Here is a 19,922-nt window from a genome sequence, read left to right as displayed (position 1 = left end):
AATATTTTTGAATGTATATAATTTGAAATTCAATAAAGATTAAAGTTAAAAACAAAACAAAAACCAATGTCATATGCCTTTTGGATGCCCAGTTTCACAAGGTGGTTAGTGTTACTGTTGGAGATAATGGGTGGGGGATGAGGGGATACAAATATATATTATCTTTAGTTAGGCAGCTTTTTTTCTGTGCCATATGCATCACATTAAGAGCAAATGTCCTACATGTGAATAATTTGACTCCTGTTGAATTACTGAGAAATTGTATTATGTATGTAATATTGTGAGCTGCAGATTATACAGTTTGGAAATAAACTTCTGGGAGTATTGGTCTTTAACTGTCTTTATTACCTATGCCATAGTTTTTATTTATTTGGATTTATTTACCGCCTTTTTGAAGGAATTCACTCAAGGCGGTGTACAGTAAGAATAAATCAAACGAGCAGGAGGCAATTACAGCAGTAAAAATATTCAAACAACAGTACAAAGTACTACTTGCAATGACAACACAATATGTACTAGAACATAAGTACATAAGTAATGCCACAATGGGAAAAGACCAAGGGTCCATCGAGCCCAGCATCCTGTTCTCGACAGCGGCCAATCCAGGCCAAGGGCACCTGGCGAGCTTCCCAAACGTACAAACATTCTATACATGTTATTCCTGGAATTGTGGATTTTTCCCAAGTCCATTTAGTAGTGGTTTATGGACTTGTCCTTTAGGAAACCGTCTAACCCCTTTTTAAACTCTGATAAGCTAACCGCCTTCACCACGTTCTCCAGCAATGAATTCCAGAGTTTAATTATGTGTTGGGTGAAGAAAATGTTTCTCTGATTTGTTTTAAATTTACTACACTGTAGTTTCATCGCATGCCCCCTAGTCTTAGTATTTTTGGAAAGCGTGAACAGACGCTTCACATCCACCTGTTCCACTCCACTCATTATTTTATATACCTCTATCATGTCTCCCCTCAGCTGTCTCTTCTCCAAGCTGAAAAGGGTGAAGGGTAAGGCAAAATTGTAACATATAGATGAGTAAGAGAGTAAGAAGAATTAGAAAGTAAAGTGATTGATTTGAAAAAAGTTGCACGTGAGGTCAGAGAGATGGTTAAATATTATCTCAGCTAGGGTAGGAGTGGATAAACATGTCCCACTGCAGTATGTGCAGCCCGAGTCAATCCTTGTGTGTGTGAGTGAGACTAACAAGTTTTTACTGCTGTAACTGTCTATTGCTTATGTTTGACAGTCATGCTGTATACCACCTTGAGTTAATTCCTTCAAAAAGGTGGTAAATAAATCCTAATAAAGAAATAAAATAGTTTTCCCTTATATTAAATAAGACAAGGGTACTTACACGTATGGAGGCATTCTGTGATGGTTGTAGCATCTATTAAGTAACCTTTGCATATAGAACATAAGATATAAGCATTCAGCTCTGACAGATTAATCATGCGCTGTAAAAAAAAAAAAGATTACAAAATTAAGAATTAACTACAGAGTATATTATTACAGCAATACAAAATATGTACATCAACCAAGACCTTTGTGACTTCACTTTTAAAAATAATGCTCAAAAACTTGAGTCCTTTCTACACACAGGATTTGTCAATTACTAAATTTACACTGAAGTTATGTTTTCTTTTTGTTTTTTATACTTCTTTGATCAGCTCCCCAGCATCTATTTGAGCTGGTGACAGCTATATTTAGAACAGTATCATAAATTTTTATTTTTGTTCCATTTGTACCCTGCGCTTTCCCACTCATGGCAGGCTCAATGCGGCTTACATGGGGCAATGGAGGGTTAAGTGACTCGCCCAGAGTCACAAGGAGCTGCCTGTGCCTGAAGTAGGAATTGAACTCAGTTCCTCAGGACCAAAGTCCACCACCCTAACCACTAGGCCACTCCTCCACTGTTGCTACTATTTGTGATTCTACATGGAATGTTGCTATTCCACCAATGTGGCCGCGCAGGCTTCTGCTTCTGTGAGTCTGACGTCCTGCACGTACGTGCAGGACGTCAGACTCACAGAAACAGAAGCCTGCGCAGCCTTCTACATGGAATGTTGCTAGCAACATTCCATGTAGAATCTCCAATAGTAGTAGCATTCCATGTAGAATCTCCAATAGTAGTAGCATTCCATGTAGAATCTCCAATAGTATCTATTTTATTTTTGTTACATTTGTACCCCGCGCTTTCCCACTCATGGCAGGCTCAATGCGGCTTACATGGGGCAATAGAGGGTTAAGTGACTTGCCCAGAGTCACAAGGAGCTGCTTGTGCCTGAAGTAGGAATTGAACTCAGTTCCTCAGGACCAAAGTCCACCACCCTAACCACTAGGCCACTCCTCCACTGTTGCTACTATTTGTGATTCTACATGGAATGTTGCTATTCCACCAATGTGGCCGCGCAGGCTTCTGCTTCTGTGAGTCTGACGTCCTGCACGTACGTGCAGGACGTCAGACTCACAGAAACAGAAGCCTGCGCAGCCTTCTACATGGAATGTTGCTAGCAACATTCCATGTAGAATCTCCAATAGTAGTAGCATTCCATGTAGAATCTCCAATAGTATCTATTTTATTTTTGTTACATTTGTACCCCGCGCTTTCCCACTCATGGCAGGCTCAATGCGGCTTACATGGGGCAATAGAGGGTTAAGTGACTTGCCCAGAGTCACAAGGAGCTGCCTGTGCCTGAAGTGGGAATCGAACTCAGTTCCTCAGTTCCCCAGGACCAAAGTCCACCACCCTAACCACTATATTGCAAGGTTGGGCAAACTTTTTTTTTTTTTTTGCCTAAACTAGGGGCCGGGGTGTGGGTTGCCTCACTCAGCAGCAATTCTGGTTGTTGTCTCAAGAAAACAAATAAAAATAATTTATATTCCTAGGCTACATTAAAAAAAAAATACAACCAAGACTCCATAACACTATTCAGCAGAATTTTTAAGTTTTTAAGCATGTTTTTATGAAATCAGAGTATCTACTGCTGAGGCTTAATCCATATGTCTGTTTTGGGGTTTTTTGGCTACCCATGAAGGGGGACACATATTGAGAGAACAAGACAGCCATCAGAGAAATGGAGCAATTGGGTGGCAAAGAGCCTAGGCCTTGCCATCTAAAAACACAGCAGTCCAGTAATGGTGGCTGAAGTTGCCCCCCCCCCCCCCCCACCACCCCAATTCTGCTGGCAGGAACTTGAGGAGCAGCCCTCATTTGGCCATGCAACGGAACAGAATCCCACTTCAGGCACAGGCAGCTCCTTGTGACTCTGGGCAAGTCACTTAACCCTCCATTGCCCCATGTAAGCCGCATTGAGCCTGCCATGAGTGGGAAAGCGCGGGGTACAAAAGTAACAAAAATAAAATAGATACTATTGGAGATTCTACATGGAATGTTGCTAGCAACATTCCATGTAGAAGCCTGCGCGGCCACATTGGTGGAATAGCAACATTCCATGTAGAATCTCAAATAGTAGCAACAGTGGAGGAGTGGCCTAGTGGTTAGGGTGGTGGACTTTGGTCCTGGGGAATTGAGGAACTGAGTTCAATTCCCACTCCAGGAACAGGCAGCTCCTTGTGACTCTGGGCAAGTCACTTAACCCTCCATTGCCCCATGTAAGCCGCATTGAGCCTGCCATGAGTGGGAAAAGCGCGGGGTACAAATGTAACAAAAAAAAACAAAAACAGTAGAATAGAGACAGTAAAGCAGGTGAGGGGAAGTAGGCTGGGTGGATAAGGGAGGGGGTGTGCAGTACGGGAGAATTATGTGAAGGGGAAAAAAAAAAAAGAGAGATATGCCTCCCCACACATACATCCCCCCCCCCCGTCACTCATGAGCTATACACCTATCCCTATCACCCCTAGATCCTTGCATATACCCCAGCATCTCCTGACACCATAGTGAGACAAACACCTATGGGAACTGTGTGTGAAACAGGAATTCTGCAGCAGAACCAAAGAGGCAGTAGTGAATGGCACTGCTGCCCTCTTCCTCTCTTCTCTGGCATTCTCACAGCCAGCTCTCCCCCCCTCCCATAAGGCTATCTCCAAGGCAGCACATGAAGAGGGGGATGGCTACATATCTAATTGCATTCTCATCCTCTGCTGCAAAGGCTTCATGTGTTGAATCTGAACTCTGGGCTTTCAATTCAGCAGAGCCAGTGCGGCAAGGATGACAATATGGCCAACATTACTACTACTACTGCTCAACAGATCTTACAATCTAATTAGGACAGGACATTGCGATCATTATTCTTCTGCTTATTTTGAAAAGCGCTTAGGAGGGATGGGGAGAGGCGATATGAGGTGACATGCTGGGTGTGCGTGTGGGTGCACACTGGATATATAGTGGGGCTGGGGATATGGGGGGGGGGAGGGTGGAAGATGCAAGTACCACAGCGAGAAGTGTGTGCACACCATGGGGACATATTGGAAGAACCTGCAAAGAGAGCTGTGGGGAGGGGGTGGATTTAAGAAAGAGCTATGGTGCTATGAGTGCTGGGAGGGGGGGGGGTGAGAAAGCTGTGGTGCTACAATGTATGTGTCAGGATTGAAAGAGAACTACATGGTGTGCAGGGGAGGAAGAGGGTTCTGATAGAGCACTACAAGTGTGTGTGTGTGCTGGGGTCAAGAGGAAAGAGAGCTAGGGTATGTATGTGTTGAAGGGAGGGAGGAAGATGTGAGGAAGAGCTATGGGCATCTCTACTGGGTCAGGGGGAGGAGATATTTAGAGAGAGAGGTGTGGGGATGTAGGTATCAAAAGGAGCCATTTGAGAGGGATGAAGAGAGAACTGGTGGAGGGGTCTTGCGGAGGGATGGGGAGATAGGGAAAGAAAGCTGGGGGTGTGCACCCTGGCGAGGGTACAGGAAGATCAAGTTAGGGAAGGGGTTCAAGCTACCACTACTACTTATTTATTTAGAACTACTAGATGTACTCAACATAAACATGTAAGAGACCATCCCTGCTCAATAGTATTTACATATTTAAGACAAACAGGATAAATAAGAAATTATGGCGTTTCATTTATTATGAAAATGAGGAGGATTTAAAAGCAGACTTAAAAGAGAGGTCACGTGATGCTAGGCGACGGGGAGGACGCCGCTTGTTAGAGCTCTGGGTCCCCTCGGGTAACAACAGCCCCTAGCACCGTCAAAATCGAGTCAAAACCCACAAAAAAGCAACAGTAGAAATCGGAATACTCACGCAATAAGCTGCAGGAAAACCAAGCGGTACGGCGGTCGGAATGGCCACGAAAACAACTCGGAAAGAGGGAGCCCGAAGCCGCGTGGGAGAAAACAAAATGGCGGAGACCGGCGCGACTGGCGAGTCCGTGAGCTCAGCCTGGGCGGCGGAGATAGCAGCTGAGGTCTCGGCATTGCTGGAGGTGTCGGTAGACAGGAAGCTGCAGAAAATATCAGATCAGATTGGGCAGATGGACGATAAACTGGAAAGTCTGCGAACCGATTTGACGGGATTCCAGCAGAGGATGTCCGATGTAGAAGATCAATGTCTGCAAACTGAAAAGCAGCAAAAAGAACTGAAAGATAGATTGGACAAGCTGGAAGCAAAAGTAGAGGATCTGGAAAACAGATCGCGGCGCAATAACTTGAGGCTGATCGGTTTGCCAGAGTCGCTCCGAGAGGTGGAGTTGGCGGGATTTCTGGAATCATGGCTGCCAAAAGTGCTAAATAAGCCACAACTGGAGAAGGCATTGAAAATAGAGAGAGCACACAGGCTGGGGAGAGCCGAACAGAATGCGGAGAGACCGAGAGTGGTAATCTGTAAGATACTTAACTATGCACATAAACAAGAAATATTGAGGGAATGGAGACTAAAAGGAAAGATTTTATATGAAAACAACAGCGTGCTCTGCTTTCAGGATTTTTCAACCGCAGTTGCAGCCCAACGTCGACAATTTACTGAAGTATGCAAACGCCTCTATGCAAAAAAAGCAAGATTTGCTCTGATGTTCCCGGCAAAATTAAGAATACAGCAAGAGGGCAGATGGCATGTTTTCAGCTCACACGTGGAAGCTTCACAGTTTGTCAACCAAATGCTGGGAAGCGGGGGAGCAGAGAGTGAACAGACACAAGTAAGAGGCCAGAGGAGTCCATGAAGAGAACAGCTCGCCAAGGCAGGCGAAAACAATAGAGGAAGACGACAGTAGGAGACACAGTGGAATATTCAAAGCCACAGGGAACTTGGACTCACATCAAGACAGATGATAAAATCTAAGAGCCAAGCAGGGACATTAGAGAATAATATGCTGAGCACTCAGGAGCATAAGCTGGGTAAAGTATAAAGAGAAGTTGAAAGTTGAAGCTGTTTAATAGGTTGATTATAACTGTTATAAGTGAATGAGGGCTATATCTGTTACAAGTCCATGAAAAGAAACGTTTAGCCAAGAAAGGCTAAAATTCTAGAAGAAGAAGACAGTGGAGGACATAGTGGAATACCCAGAGTCAAAGGGAACTTGGACTTACATAAAGACAGTGGATAAAAACTCTGAGCCAAGCAGGGACATTAGGGAATCATATGCTGAGTGCTCAGGGTTATAAGCTGGGTAAAGTATAAAACAGAGTTAAAAGTCTGAAGCCGGGTTCCAAGATGATTCTATCTGTTATAAATAAATGTTGGTTATATCTGTTACAAGTAAATGAGAGATAAAAAGATAGAAGTTATGGGGAACAGCAGAATAACAAGGAGGACGGTGGGGGGGGGGATGAGGGGAGACAGGGGCGTGACCAGTTCTCTAGCGAGAACGGTAGTCTGGTCCTTCGGGAGCAGCATGAAGGAAAGGGGACAGGGACGGGAGGGAGGGGGGAGGGGGGTAGCAAGGGGTTTAGATGTTTTGGTTATAAAGTTTCCTTTTGTTTTAATCTCTTTTCTCACAACACAGGTAACAGCGAGAGGGCGGAGACAGGAAGTGGGTAGACGCGGAGAAGGGGGAGGTACCCAAGGGCTGGGGGGTGCATCCTCACCAATACGAGATATGGAACAGAGAAATGTCAATAAGAATGTGAAATGGGATCGATTAAATTAGTTTCATGGAACGTGGGGGGGATTTCATCACCCATTAAAAGAACCAAAGTCCTGCAGGCTATGCGACGGCATAAAGCAGATGTGGTCTTTCTCCAAGAAACACACTTAACAGCGGTGGAACATAGTAAATTTCAGAAAGGCTGGGTGGGGGAGGCGGTGGGGTCCCCGGCGAAGGGGAAAAAAGGGGGAGTGTTAATGCTGTTTCGAAAAGGGTTGCAGATACAAATAAAGTCGGTCAAAAGAAGTGAGGAGGGTAGATATGTGCTGGCGGAGGTGGAATGCGGAAACAACAGGTACATTTTTTGTAATGTATACGCACCAAATGTCTTTGACCACAAATTTTATAAAACCCTAATAGAACTGCTGAGCCCCTTCCAGGAGGGCAATATAATACTTGGAGGAGATTTTAATTTGGTATATAACACCCAGATGGATAGGTGTAGCTCTGGGACTAACACAACAAGTAACAGTGATAGAGGCCTGCCCTTTCTGTGCTCGACTTTAGACTTAATTGATATATGGAGGGTACTACACCCGACACACAGAGATTATACGCATGTGTCCAGGGCGCACTTGACACAATCTCGTATTGATTACTTCTTGATCTCTCGGGGCCTATTTGCACAAACACCAGCAGCAGAAATAGGACCATGCGAAATATCAGATCACTCACTCATATACATACAGCTGCAGGTGTCTAGAAATTGGGGAGGAGGGAGTAATTGGAGGTTCCCCTTTGAATTATACCGGGATCCACATTTTAAGGAATATATAAATGGAAAGTGGAAGGAGTTTGAAGAGCATAATAGGAGCCACCAGCAGCAAACAAGTTTATATTGGGAGACAGCAAAAGCAGTAATGAGAGGGGAGATAATAGCATATAGGGCCCGAGCCAAGAGAATGAGGGACAAAGAAATCCTCCGCTTGGAAAAAGAGATAAGAACTAGGAGGCTGCGATTTGGGGAGACGATAAAGGAAGAGCAGAAAAGAGCACTATTAGCATCTCAAAGGGAGTTAAACGAATTATTACACCAGAGGGCTAGGAAATCACAAATGTATTATCAGCACCAGCTCTTCCAGTATGGGAATAAGGCGGGAACTTTATTGAGTAGGTTAGTAAAGGGGCAGAAGGGGCCTACTAGGATCCTACAAATTAAAGATGGGAGAGGGCAGACAATCCGGGAGACTGAAGGGATCATAAGCAGATTTAGGAACTATTATAAGGCATTATATGAAAAACCGTCAGACATAATCCCGGATAGTGAGGTATACTTGGCTAACCAAGAGCTGCCTAGGGTCTCAGAGACGCAGTTGGAAATACTGAACAACCCCATAGTGGAGGGAGAGTTGATGTTGGCACTGCAGCAAAGTAAAATACATAAAGCGCCGGGGCCGGACGGGTTTAGTATGGCCTTTTATAAACTAGTACAGGAACAGGTGACAAACCCATTGATGAATCTCTTTAATGAAATGATAACATCAGGAACCTTGTCTGATCGGCTAAATGAGGCGAAAGTAATAGTATTATTAAAACCAGGTAGGGACGAGAGGGAAGTGGGGTCATATAGGCCAATATCTTTGATAAACTGTGATATAAAAATCTATGCGAAGATATTAGCTAATAGGTTGGCTAAGGTGCTTCCAGACTTGGTAGCCTCCCCCCAGGTAGGTTTTGTAACAGGCAGGTCAGTGGCAAGTAATATCAGAGCACTACTAGCTTCCCTGGAGACAGTGGAGAAGCAGAAAAGGCCTTCTGTGCTGGTTAGTTTCGACGCAGAGAAGGCCTTTGATCGAGTGGTATGGAACTTTATGTTTGAGGTTTTGAAGAAAATGGGGATAGAAGGGGCATTTAGGGAAGCGGTGGGGGCACTGTACTCTAACCCACAGGCCTATATGTGGATAAATGGGGAGAGGTCGGACTTGTTCCCAATTAGGAGAGGCACCAGGCAGGGATGTCCTCTGTCGCCTCTGCTCTTTGTTTTGGTTCTAGACCCTCTGATCAGAGAAATTAGAGACCATCCAGAGGTGACGGGGGTAAAGTGGGGCCCGCAAGAGTTTAAAGTCTCAGCGTTCGCAGACGATATCTTAGTACACCTTACCCAGCCTAAGCAATCTTTAGAGGCTTTGTTAGAGCTCTTCCAGGAGTATGGAGATTTCTCAGGATTTAAGATCAATTACTCGAAATCATTGGCGCTGGCGACTAATGAAAGAGTGAGAGGGATATGGAAAGGAACATTTCCTTTGAAATGGGCAGTGGAGTCACTTCGATACCTAGGAGTGCGGATCACCATGCACACTACAGCCTTATATCATACCAACATAACTAGATTAGTAGACGCTATGAAGGAGCAACTAGGGAGGTGGAAAGCTTTACCAATCACATTACATGGGAGGATACACTTGTTTAGAATGGTGGAGTTCCCCAGGTGGCTCTATACTTTTCAGGTGCTACCTTTGAAACTAAAGAATAAGGATTTGAATCGGATCTACAAGTACGTAAGGAAATTCGTATGGAGGGACTCCAAACCTAAGCTTCCTTTGAAAATATTAATGGGCTCGTGGAGGGAAGGGGGGTTGGGCCTTCCGGATCTTAGGCGCTATAACCAAGCTTGTTTGTTGAGACACTTGGGAGACTGGTTGTTAGACAGGCAGGATTTCACGCCTAGGAGACTGGAGCAGGAATACTTTAAACCATATCATTTATATTACCTGCTGCAGTGCCCAGGGATAGCTATACCTAGTCAGGTGGGCAATAGCGTGTTGCTAAGACCCATTAGAGAGATATGGAAGGATCTAAATAAGAGCTGGGGGTTGGGGGCAGAGACATCAGATCTTTTACCGTTACAGGGTAATCCCCAATTTAAACCGGGTTCAGAAAATAAAGTGTTTCTTAGATGGGCAGGACTAGGCATAACAAGGTTAGAGCATGTCCTGGATTCTCGGGGACAATTACTGGGTTTGGGAGCCTTGGGAGTAGGTATAGACTACAGCCACACATTTGCATATGGTCAGCTAGCTCACTATGTTCGTTCCTTGGACGCAGCACAGTTGGGAGGCAGACATGGACGTAGAGTCAGAGAATTCTATGGTTCCGTACCTGGAGAGAGGTTATCGGTTTCAGGGCTGCAGAAAGCCTTGTGGGAGCTGGGAGGAGGTAAGGATATGGACAAAATACAGCAGAAGTGGGCGCGAGATTTGAAACAGCCTAACCTGCAAATTAACTTCCGGAAGCTGGTGGCACAAATACCTTCAATATCAGGGAATGCAAATTTGAGAGAATGTCAATATAGAATTCTACATAGAGCATACATGGCCAAATCTCAGGTGTTCCAAATGGGGGGGATCCCGGATCCATTGTGTTCCAAGTGTAGGCAGGGAAAGGGCACGCTGTTTCATTATCTATGGGATTGTTACAAAATAAAAAATTTTTGGAGACAAATAGCTCAATACTTGGAAAAGGTGTTGCAGCATAAAATTCAGTTTTCCCCCAAGGGGGTCTTGCTAGATCAATATGAAACATTAGCAGTCCCGCAAAAAGGGGCTCGGCAGTTCATCCGCAAAGCCAGCATACTGGGGAAGAAGCTTATTCTGAATGGTTGGATGACAGAGGAACCGCCAGACTATTGGCATTGGAGAAACCGACTATATGACCTGCTCATGCAGGAAAGGAGGGAGGTGGGATCATCCCCAAAGAGAAGAAAGGTGTTCTTAGGAATCTGGGAAATGTACATACAATCATTATCCTCCAGAGCACGAAGTTTTCTGTTAAATAGACTGTAAAGGAAGAAGGGAAGAAGAAGAGAAGGGAAAAGGGAAACGGATAAAGGAGGGAAGAGAAAGGAGAAAGAAGAAAGGGGAAAAGGGGTTTTTTTTTTTTTTTTTTTTTTTTTTTTTGTTCCTTTTGGGATCATTAGAGAATGGAATGAGGATGCTATTGGAAGATGTGGGCTATGTAATGGGGAATGTTGAATAAATGGAGTATAATGTATGGTCACCAATAACATGTTGAACTATATAAGTAGCAGGATTAGGGAGGGGGAAGGGAGGTTTGGGGATAAAAGAAAAACTTAATTGACTGGAATGTAAATGATTTACTTGCATTTGTACAATGCTCATGTTGAAGTTTTGTTGGTTTGCATTGATTTTCAGTCAATAAAAAAGATTTAAACCCTAAAAAAAAGCAGACTTAAAAGGTGGGCTTGTAGCCTGGACTTGAATAGGGCCAGAGATCGTGAACTCAGGAAGCCTATTCCAGGTGTACCGCAAAATGGAAGGAACAGAGCCTGGAGGTGGAGGAAAAGGGCACCGGGCATTAAATAGTTCATTGCAAACCTCTCCCACTGAACAGATCTACAGAAGAATTTTCCCCATGTTGTGTCTATAGAGAAAATGTCCTTCACACAGACAAGACAATCTCTTAAAATAGAAATAGTACACATATTGTTTGAATTAACAGATGATTTTGGCACATGTACTTTTTCAACAACTTACAGTAAAAACAAAGCCACATACATGAATCATGGAGCCCACTCAGTTGCACTTCTTTAAAGCTCTTGAGAGAAATGCTTGCTGGGAGGGAAGGGGAGAACCAGGGGTTTGAATGCCCTGCTAAAACATCTCAAGAAATAAAAATACAAGCTGAGCTCCCTAAGGATTCAGGGCTAATTCCCTATAAATCATCTATATGTAACCCTGGTCTCACCATAAAGTTCCAGGCACCAGCTAGCTGTTCGGGTCAGCACCTGAAACCAGGGTCACAACAAAAATTTTACTTCTACTTATGACTTGGGCGCAGGTCAGGACTGGACTTACTCAGGTAAGCCGTAGGGTTTTAAGCCACACTTTATTCAGGTTTCTTTATTAGTCTGGGAGCAAATGAACTTCACTCTCAGGCCAAAGACATTCTTCCACGTCACATTTTATGAAACCAACATGAATTTTACTCAAATGTTGCAATGGCAGTTTATCCAAACTTCATATTTTTGGTAACAAACAGTTCAATTTATATCCAAACAATTTATAGCTGAAAAATGTTTAAGTGCCAGTTCAAGACTCTTAGTGCAAGTTAATAGTCCACTTATAAATATTAAGATATTTCTCTGTCTGTCCTTCTTTCCAAAGGTGCACTTTTTTGAGCTGCTGCCTTTGGTGCCAAACAAACTCTTTCTTGTTTTGCTTCCTAATTGGGTTAACCTTTCTACCCATCCGGAGATATCCTCATACTCTACAGGTAATGCTTCAGTAGGCAAAAACCCCACCTCAATGCAGCCTTAGGTTACTGGGCCTATCCAGGACACCCCCTCTCCTCACAGGTCATAGAGGGGGGGGGGGGGGCGACACCAGCTTCCATTAACACATAACTCCACTGCTATATGACATTTCCTATTCATTTAAACCCACAGACATTTCCCTCAGCAACTTTCCCATAAACACTCCCCTTAGGGCTGGGCTTCTCACTCTCTCCTTTCCAACAAGTTCCCTACCCTCACTAACTCTGAAGAAGAGGTCTCTCATTAATTTAGTAATCCGCAATATAATTGGGGATTACATATGTAACCCTGGTCTCACCACACACAGTCCAAGCACCAACTAGCTTGTTGCGGGTCAGGGGGCACCTAAGACCAAGACAATAATGAAATACCAATCTCTTTTTAGTTCTTTAAAAACAATGCAGCTTTTCTAGTCACACACACAGAGCTGGGCACGGATAAAAATCTGGAAGACACAGGGTTTTGGGATGGGGCTTTTACTCTCTTTATACCACTCTGCACACTTTTTTCTGACAGTCCAGAAAGTAAGTTCCAACTCTCGTGCAAAGAAAAGACTCCAGTCCAGAGAGTTATGCAAAATGACCAAACTTTACTGAACATTCTACAACGGGCAGTTCAAATCCTCTTTGAAATAGTCAATTTATAATCCAACTTTAATAGCAGATGCAAACTGTAAATCCAGAGCAAATTTAGGGATATGGAAGAGTGGCCTAGTGGTTGGAGCACCAGTCTTGACATCCAGAAGTGTCCGGTTCAAATCCCACTGCTGCTCCTTGTGATCTTGGGCAAGTCACTTAACCATCCACTGCCTCAGCTACAAATACAAACTTTGATTATGAGGCCTCCAGGGACAGGAATATATGCAGTGTACCCGAATACCTTGAACTACTACTGAAAAAGGTGTGAAGTATTTTCTTAAAAGCAATTTATAATCCTACAGTATGTACATATTTACAGCTCCCACTGTCCATACTCATCCCTTCTGGGTGTTAACAACCTAAGGCTGTGCAGCATGCAGATCTTCCATTGGATCAGACCTCCCTGTCTGTCCACACTCCTCTCTTCCAAAGAAGTCCCTCTATGTACTACCACCTTTGGCTCCTAACAGATCTTTTCTGTTCCTGCTCCCAGGCTAGGATCTCCTATTTCCCATCTGGAGCACTCCTCCACTCCACAGTTAAAGCTTTTCTTATAGAAACTTTCCTCTTGCATCAGCCTTTGTTTCTTTACCCCCTCCAGGACTCTTTTCTCAAGGAGCTGCCAGATGTCAGAAAATTTCCCACCCCAATCCGTGACCAACTGTAGCCCAAACTAGTGCAACACCCAAAAAAGCACCTCCTGCAAACCCTAACAATCAACACTTATTAACTCCCAACTCCTCCCACTACTGTTTTTCAAAAACCAGAAACATTTCCCTCTGCAACTTACCCGAGGGAGGGGGGGGGGAGGAATCCACCTCCTTCAGATCATTACCACCCACAACCTCTGAACCCCTCTCTTATCTTTAGTAAACCCCATTATAATGGAGGATTACACATATATAATGCATACCAAATATACACAGGGGAGGGCTCTACAGACAGACATGTTTCCCCAAACACCAGGGCAAAAATGAGCAGGCAGTGCTGCTGGAGTTACCTCGTTCTCCTCGTCCGAACCAGTCGCCTCCTCATTCTCGCTGGACGGATACCCGCTACCGCCCAGCTCAAACTCCGCGGCACCGGACACCCCCACTTCCAGCTCCTCGTCCTCTTCCTCAGCCGAGGAGCTAGACGGCACCGACCTAGCGTCAACCTCCATCTCGTCCGTCAAGCAACAGCGCGCGCGAAACGCCGCAGTCAGAAACGCAGCGCGCATACGTGTCCGGCCGCACGGATCTGCTGGGAATTGTAGTGTTTAATGTTTTATAGCCACTGGCTAAAGAAAACAGGTTGCTCAATTGAATATTGGCGTCGCTTTATCAATACCCCTTTATTGAGTGAGCCTGTAAACTACAGCATTCACCGAGCATGTAAACTCATCGGCGACAAAAACCTCTGAAGTCTGAAACTGAACTTGTGTGAGCGCGCGCCGAGGTAAGGTTCTGGTACCACTACCTGCTGCCGTAAAAGTACTGACGTAAACGGTCTCGGGGACGTTCTCGCGCTGTCGCAAAAGACCAGACCACTCACAGTCCCAGTGAAAAATGGCGGCGCTGCCTGAAGATGCGAACGAAACGGAGAGTAAATCCGACTTGGAGGTGAAGGTGGAAATTAAGGTGGAGAGTGATAATGCTGAAAATGAAGCAGGAGACGGGAACAACGTTAACAGCAGTGTTAGTAACAATAACAACAGCGGTGGTCATCATGCTAATAACGGTGGCAGCTGCGGTGTAGAGAACGGGAGCTGCAACTCTCAGCCACCTCCGCTGCCTCCCGCTCCGTTGCCTCCTCTCCAAGTTGCAGCTACGACTCCGATTCCCTCTCCCGCTCCACAGTCTGCGTTGCCGGAGTCCCAGGACCGTCAGACGCTGTTAGCCGTGCTGCACTTTCTGCGGAAAAGTAATCTGAAGGAGTCCGAGGAAATCCTGCGCAGGGAGGCTGGGCTTCCCAAGTGCGCCGACTACTCGCTTAGCCCCGGTGGGGAGTCGGAAGGCACCGATGCCAGTCTTCTGAGCCGGGTGACAGCGGCAGTGGGTGGTGGAGCCGGGGCTACGGTATCCGCATCATCATCTGCCGCTGCCGCCGCTGCTGCAGTTCCTGCTGCGGGCAAAGGTGAGAGAGGAGAGGAGCACATTCTGTATCACTGAAAAACAATCAGGCAGCTAGTGCTTCTGTGTCTTGGAGGAATCAATTCTCTCCCCCCCACCCCATCCCAATTTAACTTACTACCGAGTTGGGCATCTTAAGTTGCAAAGTAGCTGTTTAAGACTTCAGTCTGCAAACCAGAGCAGAATTGGGGCTTGTGCTCTTGGTTTCTCAAGTTCGGTGTAGGTTGATTATGACTGAGAAAGAGCTCGTGTTCTTCATGATAGGAATAGCGACTTTTAGTAGCTCCTGGTCTATTAACCTAAAAAAAAAAAAAACACTCTTACAAAGTTAAATCTTGCTAGTCCATGAGACCTGGCTTTTGATTTTCAGTAGTCACAACATTCTTTGTACACTGACTGAAGAGGGACATGTTGCATTTGGTTTATAGCTAGAACATTTTATTTGTGCATGAGAAATATATATCTGTCCGGAAGCAAGAACTCAATATGAGGTTTTTTTTCTTGTCTTTGTTTGTTTCTTTTTCTGTGAGCAGAAATTAGTCCGTGTTTTCAGTGGATTTTTGGTTGTTTTGTTGTAATGGATTAATAGGCATATATATATTGAATTTTTGAAAGAACACAATGTATGAGAGTGCCTGGAATAGCTCATGTACAGAGATGCTGATGGTATTTAAGCATGCTTATTAGAATAAATGCATTTGGATTTGATTATTTACCTTTCCTTATCTCAGATCAAAGGGTGTTACATTCAGGTTCTAGAAATATTTTCCTTTCTAGATAGTTTACATTTGGTACCAGGGGTAATGGAGCATTATTAAATGATGTACCCAAAGTCATGAAGGAGTGCTGACGAGAGAGGCAGAATTTGAATCTTGGCTTCCCTAAATCTGAACCCCCATCTCTAACCATTAGGCTACTTTTCCACACTGAGTAGAGTGGTGGGAGACAAGGCTTGAGAAATGAAGAAGCACATAGACTTACAAAGTTACATAGGTTACTATGGGGGCTCATTTTTGAAAGAGAAAAATGTCCAAAAAGTGTCAAAAGCAGCAGTTGGATGAATTTCTTCTCAAAACGTCCAAATCAGAATTTTCAAAACCTATTTTGCAAATGTCAATCTATGCAATTCATCTGCAGTGCGTTCAAATGACAAGGGGACGTGTCGGGTATTTTGAAGGCAGGATTAGGGTGTGCGTAACACTTGGACATTTTACAGCCATAATGGAACAAAACCAAAATATCTAGGGCTGAAATGTCAATGTTTTAGTCTAGACCTGTTTTTAGAATGAATAAGGCACAAAAAAGTGCCCTAAATGATCAGATGAGATGACCACTGGAGGAAATCCAGGATGCCCCCCCCCCTTACACCTCCAGTGATCACTGACCCCCTCCCACATCCCAAAAATGTGAATAAAAATAGTACCAGCCTGTGACAGATTCAGATGTTATAGCCAGGTTTGTTGGAGCAGCATGCAAGTTCCTGGAGTAGTCTACTGGTTGGTGCAGTGCACTGTAGACAGGTGGACCCAGGCCCATACCTCCCCCCTACCTGTTACACTTATGGTGGAAATTGTGAGCCTTCCAAAACTCACCAGAAACCCATTGTACCCACATATAGGTGCCCCCTTCACCCATAAGGGCTATTGTAGTGGTGTACAGTTGGGGGTAGTGGGTTTTGGAGGGCTCAGCAGACAATATAAGGGAGCAACAGTGAGATTTGTACCTGGGAGCATTTATATGAATTCCACAGCAGTGTCCCCTAGAGTGCCCCATTGCTCTCCTGGGATGTCTGGAGGACCACTGTACTAAAAATGCTGGCCCCCTCCTTCATCCCAGTGGCTTGATTTTTTCTATGTTTTTCACTTGTATGGTTTTTTTTTTTTTGGGGTGGGGGGGGTTCAAAAATGGTCTGAAGAGCACAACAATTTGTTACAAACAGCATTTAAAAAAAAAAAAGATAGACGTTTTGCTGTTTTGAAAACGGTCATGTTTTCTATTCGGATTTGAGACATTTAGCGCAAAACGTCCAAAGTCCGACCTGGATGTCGTATCGAAAATGCCACTCTGTATAACTTTGTAAGTCTATGTGCTTTGAAAATGAGCACCACTGTGTGTTTATCCAGAACAGTAGAGGATCCCAGAAAACTGATAAAAAGAGCAATCTCCTCTATTAGTACAACTCATCCATTTCCTGTGGTGGCACATTTTCTATAAGTTTGCATATTTGTATATTTAATTTTACATTATACAAATAATTTTCTGATCTTTCTTCACAGGCATTGGAAGAGGGCAGGCCATTTAGGGCTAGACCAGACCAATCTTTTACTCTACACATCAGTAACTAGGGAGTGTGGTGGGGGGGCACAGAATTTGGCTCAGCCAGAAAGGTGTTCTGTCCCTGAAACTGATAAATGTTTTTCTCCTCTGGGGAGTGATGTCCTACATTGTTTTCCCCTTCCCTCTCATGCGCTGCCCTCCCCACCCCATCCTCTGTCTCTATCTTTCCGTTTTTACGTCTCTACCCTCACCGCAAATCTCTTTTTTTCACTAACATCATCCCTTTCACCTGTTCTCTTTTCCTCTTACCAAAAGACAGTAAGAGATGGATATATCTTCCTTTTTCTCCATTAACTCATTTTTGTGCTTTGAGCTACGTCATGTGTTGAATTTTTGTGCTTTGAGCTACGTCATGTGTTGTGAAGTCTGAGCTGGGCCCTAGATGATCAAAGAAAAGGAGAACTTGCCTAGCCAACCATCCCCTTTCTCCTATTTGCTGGTGTCCTGTGATTCTACAGACAACAGTATCATTTGGCAAAGGTCAGTTTTTACAGCTCTGTATGGGGACCCAAGGAAATCTCCTATAGGTGATCAAGCTTTCATGGCTCAGAGCTGGGAAATATTCTATCTTATGGTAGTATAGGTGGGGCCTAGTACATAGTAGATGATGGCAGATAAAGACCTGTACAGTCCATCCAGTCTGCCTAATAAGATAAACTCATAGCATAAGGTATGATGTGATACTTCATAAGTATTCCTGATCATGATTTGTCCTTGCCGTTTTCAGGACATAGACCATACAAGTCTGCCTGGCATTGTCATTGTTCTAAAATTTCTGAAGTTGTTATCAAAGTCCCACTCCAGCCCATCTAAATCTGTCCAGCCACGATCATGGCACATCCCGTAGAAGTCTGTCCAGCACTAGCCTTGTACTCCAACTTCTGAAGCTGGATCTATCCAGTCACAATCAGGGCACAGATCGTAAAAGTCTGCCTAGCACTGGCTTTGCTTCCCAATTACTGGTGTAGTCATGTAATCACCGCTAAGCTTCTTTGGATCCATTCCTTTTAAGCAGTATTCTTTTGTGTTTATCCCGTGCATTTTTGAATTCTGTTACTATTTTCATCTCTACCACCTCCCGCGGGAGGGCATTCCAGGTATCATCTACCACCCTCTCCATGAAAAAGTACCTCCTGACATTATTACTGAGTTGGCCACCCTGCAACCTCCGTTCATGTCCTTTAGTTCTACCACCTTTCTGTCTCTTGAAAATGTTTGTTTGTAGATTGAACATCTGTATCATATCACCCCTGTTTCTCCTTTCCTTTAGGGTATACATATTCAGGTCATCAAGTCTCTCATAGGTCTTGCTATGCAAGCCCCATATCGTTTTTGTCGCTTTTCTTTGAAGCTTCAAGTCTTTTTGCATCCTTCAAAACTGACCACAATACTCCAAATGGGGCCTCACCAATGATTTATACGGGTCATTAACACCTCCTTTCTTCTGCTGGTTATACTCCTCTCTATGCAGCCAAGCATCCTTCTGGCCGTGGCCACCACCTTGTCACATTGTTTCATCACCTTGAGATCCTCAGACTCTATCACCTCAAGGGTCCCTCTCCTGAGCTGAGCTTATCAATCTCTCTCCTCCTGTCTGGTATATCTCCTTTTAATTTCTGGACCCCAAGTGTGGAGGAGTGGCCTAGTGGTTAGGGTGGTGGACTTTGGTCCTGGGGAACTGAGTTCGATTCCCGGCACAGGCAGCTCCTTGTGACTCTGGGCAAGTCACTTAACCCTCCATTGCCCCATGTAAGCCGCATTGAGCCTGCCATGAGTGGGAAAGCGCGGGGTACAAATGTAACAAAATAAATAAATAAAATCACTCTGCACTTCTTGGCATTAAATTTTAACTCTGTTCCTTTAAGGGAGGAGCAGCTTCCTGAAGATTTGGGATATCCTGAAAAGCACACACTTTTGAGTTGGAGTGCTGCATGCCTAACAGCTGAAGCTTTTCTGCCAACCTGACCAATTGGTTCTTTTCTGCAAACATCTACTTTGTTACTTGATTAATAGAATGGAATAGTGATCTATTATCAGCCTATCCAATAGAAAGTTAAATGGATCATTTATTTGACTGTTTCTGTGATTCTTTTTTTTAAATAGGCATTCAAGCTTTTTTAGATAGTAGCAGCAACAGCAGCTGAAAGTTTCGTCCAAGGCTTGTCCTTTAGTACTGAAACTTATCTCTTTGACAAAATATATCATAAAGATCAACACGTATAACTGCACTATCTCTAATATATCCAGAAATGCTCTTTAATGTCTTTTGCTTTAAAATCATCATGTATTTCACCACCATGTAACCCAAAACCCTCTGTAAAACCAATTGTATGTTCTCTTCTACCTCCATCATCCATGAAAAAGAATTGTAAGCCACATTGAGTCTGCAAAGAGGTGGGATAATGTGGGAAACAAATGCAATAAATAAAAATCAGTTTTCCAACTTGCATGTTTTTATTGGGTCTTGCCACAAGGCCCAAACATTTACAGTACCTTTTGGACCTTATCAATTCCTCTCTATTTTTTGTAA

The 19,922-nt window shown here is 44.1% G+C and overlaps 2 protein-coding genes across 4 annotated transcripts in view; one reads left to right on the top strand and one right to left on the bottom strand.

The window, feature by feature from the left end:
* PCGF6 (polycomb group ring finger 6) overlaps positions 1-14,307 on the bottom strand; it is a 104,792-nt gene extending 90,485 nt beyond the window's left edge. Inside the window, exons 1-2 of one of the 3 annotated variants that reach the window (XM_030202812.1) lie at positions 13,945-14,307; positions 1,352-1,451 (exon numbers count right to left, since the gene is read on the bottom strand). In XM_030202812.1, coding sequence (XP_030058672.1) covers positions 1,352-1,451; positions 13,945-14,163 — 319 coding nt within the window. In that variant the 5' untranslated portion in view covers positions 14,164-14,307. The remainder of the gene's footprint in view (positions 1-1,351; positions 1,452-13,944) is intronic. The other 2 variants (XM_030202811.1, XM_030202810.1) reach the window with 2 other exon arrangements.
* Positions 14,308-14,406: 99 nt separating this feature from the next.
* TAF5 (TATA-box binding protein associated factor 5) overlaps positions 14,407-19,922 on the top strand; it is a 42,697-nt gene continuing 37,181 nt past the window's right edge. Inside the window, exon 1 of the mRNA XM_030202808.1 lies at positions 14,407-15,059. Coding sequence (XP_030058668.1) covers positions 14,492-15,059 — 568 coding nt within the window. The 5' untranslated portion in view covers positions 14,407-14,491. The remainder of the gene's footprint in view (positions 15,060-19,922) is intronic.

The sequence above is a fragment of the Microcaecilia unicolor genome, chromosome 5 (genome assembly GCF_901765095.1).
Source record: "Microcaecilia unicolor chromosome 5, aMicUni1.1, whole genome shotgun sequence".
Lineage (NCBI taxonomy): Eukaryota > Metazoa > Chordata > Amphibia > Gymnophiona > Siphonopidae > Microcaecilia > Microcaecilia unicolor.
Note: the sequence above shows the minus strand (reverse complement) of the source record. Positions and strands in the feature narration are given on the sequence as shown.